Raw genomic sequence first — 5,038 nt, 5'->3', positions numbered from 1 at the left:
AAATCCTCTCTTTGCGCATTTTGATCCAACAACCCCCACCCCCTCCCCGACCTCCTTCTCCTTCTATTCACCCCCTGGGAACCTATTTTATATAGCTCCCTGCTTGTCGGGGGGGCAAAGAATGTGCCATCGATAAATCAGCCTCCCCGGTCCAAAACTGAACTCAAAGCAGGTAAACTGGATTTTAGCAGGGATGGGACGAGGATCCGGGGCTGCTTTGATTGATGAGCTTGAAGTATGGATTGATGTGGGATCGTACTGAGACGGGGTTTCAGATTCACCATCTTCACTGCCGTTCATTCCAACAATTGCGATCTATATCAGTGAGATGCTGCTCTCCGAGTTGAGAGAACAGCTCATCAACTTGGCTGTCTTCGAACGTTGTCCACGGTTGGGGAAGCGTGATGGGGACGTCTCCCGATGCTGATAGATCTGGAAAGCATCAGTCGTCAGCTCGGTCCCTCGCGAGCCGAATGATAGATTCAAAGGGGGGGAAGACAGCAAGATGAGAGGCAATGCACAAACCTATGAGGGGTGGTAGATGATTTTCACTCTTCGTCTTGTTCTCTTTCTTCTCCTCCTCCTGTTCCTGCCTGGATTTCTTCCATAGCTCAAAGGCAGAATTAAAAGCTTGAGAAATCGTCAGAGCGACCGCTTGAGCAACCCTTTTTTTCGAGCACAAGAAGGCATGACATTCCATCAATTCGTTCTTGTTGGTCGCTATGAAGGCAACGACTCTGTCATACGTAGCATCGGCAGAACAATAGGAGATCCTGAAAAGCATGGGATAGATTTGAAAGAGGGAGCACTCTGGCTTTTATTCGAGTGTCTCGCAGAGACTCCCGTTAATATCGATCTACTGAATGCCGCCCGCAACAAGCGATTAAGCTTATCAGCTGGAGTGCAGGTCCCGGAACAAAACCAACAGAGGCCCCTGCGAGAGACGAGTTGACTCCAGATGAAATTTTCATGGGATGTGCCTCTGATCTGGATCTCACATTTTCATTGCCAAACTTTTTCTTCCTCGGTTCCCCATAAATCTTCAATCAATGATTGCTAAGTAAGACTAATAATGGATTATGGAATAGCTACCCTCATTCTCCCGAGCCGCTGTGCTACCGTACCTAGCCTTTAATCCGTCTGGAAATAACAACGGGGAGGCCGCGTTTGGCAACAGAACACGTCCTGTTTTGCGATTCGTTGTCATGAATCGCGTCGCGGTCAATGTCCGCTTCAAAACACTGCGTAATTCTGTCAGCTTGGTGGCCAGCCACAATCGGACCGGCGCATCCGGCCGTCTAGCGAGTCGCAACTGGTTCTGATAACGTGTCGCGTTTCGGACGCGAGCTAACAGTTCTCTCCACCTTTCCTCGAATCCTTGCTCAATTTGCGTCTCCTGAGGATCTCTGGAGAGCTCCGCAGCAGATCACCGACTCGACACTGCAAACAGGGATCGAAGAGACGATCTAGGGATCAGGCTTACCTGTAGATACTGACATCGATGTGAACATCCTCGGAAGGCATCTCTCTTGTTTGAATTCCCTTCGGCGAAATGGTCACCGCAACTTTCTTCAGCTTGTTCCCTCCCGCTTTTGCCAGTTGGATAACTTTCTTGATAGCTTCTGCGGTCGATGCTTCACCCTGATTCATAGGAGCACTTGAGATATCGGGGTCAAAAGGGGGTCATAAATCAGAGTCAATATCCTTTACTCTTTCTTACTTTCGCGTTCTCGACGAATGTTGACCCTAGATATTCAAGGTAAAACGTCATGCCTTCCTGAACGGGTTCTTTTGCTCCCGAGCCCCATTCTTCCGAGAGCTCTGCAATGCCATAGGAAGAGACTATTAGGTGGTGTCATGGCTCAATAAATTACGGCTTGCTCCCACAGGACACTGACGAGCGGGAAGTTCCTGCTGAGGGTTCGGGAAGCGTTCGAAAATAAGTGAAGCTTTTCCGAGCTGTCATCATTTTCTATCGAAGCATCCAAGATACTTCGCATGAGTGATGTGGGAACTGAAGAATTCCTTAAGCATCGACTTCGTGATGGGAGTCGACTATGATCATCGTTGCTATGTACTACCTGCTCTCTTCAAGGGTTTCTTCACTCCTCCTGGGAAGGGTTGACGGCGACGACCGTCTGAGAAAGCTTCCAAGTTCTCCCCCTCCGACTAGTTGCCGACTTGAGACTTGAGAATCGTCAACGGCAGCGAACGGCCTATCTTACGGCGAAAAGGAGGATTGAGCTGAGCCAATAGGCATCAGAGGAACCTTGACGCTTCTTCCGGAAGTCTCTCGCCTCGAGATGTCACTTTGACTCAGCCGCAGGGCTTGGGACAATGGGTAGATTTCCGTTCACCGCATTGTCTAGGACGCAGCAGACGAGGGAATTCTTCATGAAATGATCTCATAAGTCGCATGCCAATCAGAATTTTCCTAAGAAGTTCCGACAGAATCTTCTCGGATGAGACGCCGAAGCAGATTTCGGCGCGTGTAATGAACGTTCGTTTTCTGGCCCCTCACCAAAAAACTCGTATGAAGGTCGATCATCATCACCAGCCGTCAAGAGACTTTCAGTTTTTGTATCGCTTGTCGAGAATAAGAGGGAAATTCGAATGAGGGAACTGAAAATTTTGTACGCCTGCGATAACCGATCGCTGAAGTCGAAACTCGAGCCTTTCCCCGGATACAGTATAAGGTGGCAGCAAACTCGTGTGACATACCACAAAATCGTAGCGGCAAAGCGCAATGAAAGATATGAGCGGTGTACTCAGCAAGCTATGGGAAACCACTTTCTGGCTTGCTTAGAGAGTAGGTCGCTTGGATTCTATGTCTCACGCCGCACAAAGGGTTGCAGCTCTCAGTCGACGGCCCGCTCTTTTGTCTGCCGCAATGGACGGGGAACGAGTGGAAGTCTTTATCCCTTCCATTCACGCTGTTCGTCTCACAAAACTGACGTCACCTCAGGAAACGCTTCCGTGGTTTCATGCTTCAGTGCTCGACGCGGCGTTCAATTAATACATTCGGTCTTCCCCTCGACTGGAGACAAACTCTGATCCGAATCGGCTGCTACTTATCCTCTCGAGAAGAATCAATATCTGAATGTCCCGTCCTCAGAGTCCATGCATGACATCTTATACGTTTCAGTAGCGATTCTCTATTCAAACCGTGGAATCCGCGATGTTTCCGCAGAAGCACAGAATCGAATGGAACTCTAAAGGACTTCACGGTGCCGAATGAAATGAAATCGTCCGTATTCTGGAGTTCGACGGGCGTTCTCCGTTTCCTAGTCCCACTCACTTTTATGCTTCCACTTGCCGAGGATCCCTGACATGTTCTTCCAACTGGAAGACATTCTGAAACTTAAGACCCGGCAGTCAGTTTCGTCCACGAAATCGAGAGATGTCGCTGGATCAGATCCAGAAGAGATGGCTTGACGCCTCTCGTCTCAGTGGTGGCGAAATGAATACGAGCTTCGAACCTCATCACGGAAGGCAAGCACCACTACTGAGGCGTTCTCACTATCCAGAGAGATCAACTCGAATGTGAGCTACGACATGACGCTGAACTGTTCCTGCTCTTACTTTTTCACGGCTTATGTCACAGCGTTGACGTTGTTTTCCTAATAAGGACTGGGTCACCGACAGATCGGACTCTCTCAGCAACACGAAACACTAGTCTTCACACCACTGACCGCTGGCAGCGAATTATTTGTTCAAGCATATTCCCGACGATCCTATATTGGAGTCAAACTTCTGTGGCGGCACTGAGAGCTCGCTCGCACTCCTCTCGGGATCTCTCTGATGATAAGTCAGCGAGCCAGCGAGTCTGTCAGTCACTCTGTTAGTCAGCCAGACAGTCAGAAATGGTGGTCTTTGGCAGCTGGAGTCTTCTGCTCCATGTTGTGTGGTAAGGGCTCGTCACCATGGTAATGCTCTGCGAGGGTTCCACGATCACCAGCGTGTTGCTTGAGGGGTGTTGTGATCGGGATCCATCTACATATCGCCGAGGAAGACGTTCCTCGAGCGGAGGACTCGCGACGGAGCGTCGCGTATCACCGCAAGCCCTGCGGGATCCCGGAGCTACTTCGTGGGCCCCCCGAGTTGGTCAGAAGGAGGATAGTCCATTTCCGCGCTTACTCCTTGATCCCTGCCACACTCTCTCGTTGAATCGCCTTGACTGCGAGTCTTCGCTCTTGGAATCGACGTGTGTTTCTTCAGAGTGATCCGTTCGGATCGAACGGATCTCTCTGACTACACTGCTTCACCCTATATCCGCGCTATCATTCTGGATGACGATCCGAATAATTCCAAGGAGTCGAAATTTGCTAGTGGTCGCGTGCGCACTGGGCGCTCTGTACGGATCTATCTTCTCCTCGTAATACTGGCGACTCAGGAACGAGTCGCTCAGTCAGAAGGACGAAAATCTCCCGCGTGGGCCTCAGAGTCATGAATCAGAAGCCGAACGGCCGTCCCTGGGGCGTCGTGCACGGTTCCGGCGGAAATAGTTTGAGGAGCACCCAAAGTGGATAAACATGATGTTCATATACATGGATGAGGTCTCATAATGAAGTCTTAGCCGACCTACAGTCCTCGTCCTCGACATGGCTGAGTGTCAGCTTCTCGGATCTCTCCAGTATGCGGTCCAGCGCACCGACCATATGAACTCAATCCACAGGTGGGCGAGCATTGAATTCATCATGGCACACGCTCGTTGCAATGAGTGGCTCTGAATCTCGAGAGATAGACCTCGCGGTTCCTTGGAGCTTATCGCACAGGAAAAAACTGGTGTGTCTCTGCGATACCCGTCTACAAGGCAGAGCGGGGTACTCTTGCCGCGTCATTCTCCGAGGTTCGCAGAGCTATCAAGGTAGCCCTCTAGGATTTCACCAAGGTGAAAGGACATGAATCGATGAGGGCTTGAAACACCTTAATCGGGTGGTAATGATTAAGCGTATTAGAATATAGGCTTGCTCGGAGAACAGTGAAATACGCGAATGCTCCTTCTCGATGTTTGCATTTATCGGGTCTGCGCGGAAAC

The 5,038-nt window shown here is 50.2% G+C and overlaps 1 protein-coding gene across 1 annotated transcript; it reads right to left on the bottom strand.

The window, feature by feature from the left end:
• Window positions 1-286: 286 nt before the first annotated feature.
• Window positions 287-3,597, bottom strand: LOC100900513 (low density lipoprotein receptor adapter protein 1). The gene is made up of 6 exons (XM_003737251.1): window positions 3,480-3,597; window positions 3,299-3,360; window positions 1,721-1,821; window positions 1,484-1,641; window positions 526-773; window positions 287-432 (listed from the first exon to the last, which is right to left on the bottom strand). Exons 1-6 carry the CDS (start codon window positions 3,482-3,484, stop codon window positions 287-289), a joined length of 720 nt encoding a protein of 239 aa, XP_003737299.1. The 5' UTR covers window positions 3,485-3,597.
• Window positions 3,598-5,038: the final 1,441 nt, after the last annotated feature.

Source organism: Galendromus occidentalis, unplaced genomic scaffold (assembly GCF_000255335.2).
Source record: "Galendromus occidentalis unplaced genomic scaffold, Mocc_1.1 scf7180000075420, whole genome shotgun sequence".
Taxonomy (NCBI): Eukaryota; Metazoa; Arthropoda; class Arachnida; order Mesostigmata; family Phytoseiidae; genus Galendromus; species Galendromus occidentalis.
Note: the sequence above shows the minus strand (reverse complement) of the source record. Positions and strands in the feature narration are given on the sequence as shown.

Excerpts from the sequence above, each read along its gene's own strand:
- LOC100900513 (XM_003737251.1), bottom strand. Across the intron at positions 1,642-1,720 it reads CATTCGTCGAGAACGCGAAA|GGTGAAGCATCGACCGCAGA; the intron begins GTAAGAAAGAGT and ends CCTATGAATCAG. Across the intron at positions 433-525 it reads TCATCTACCACCCCTCATAG|ATCTATCAGCATCGGGAGAC; the intron begins GTTTGTGCATTG and ends GATGCTTTCCAG.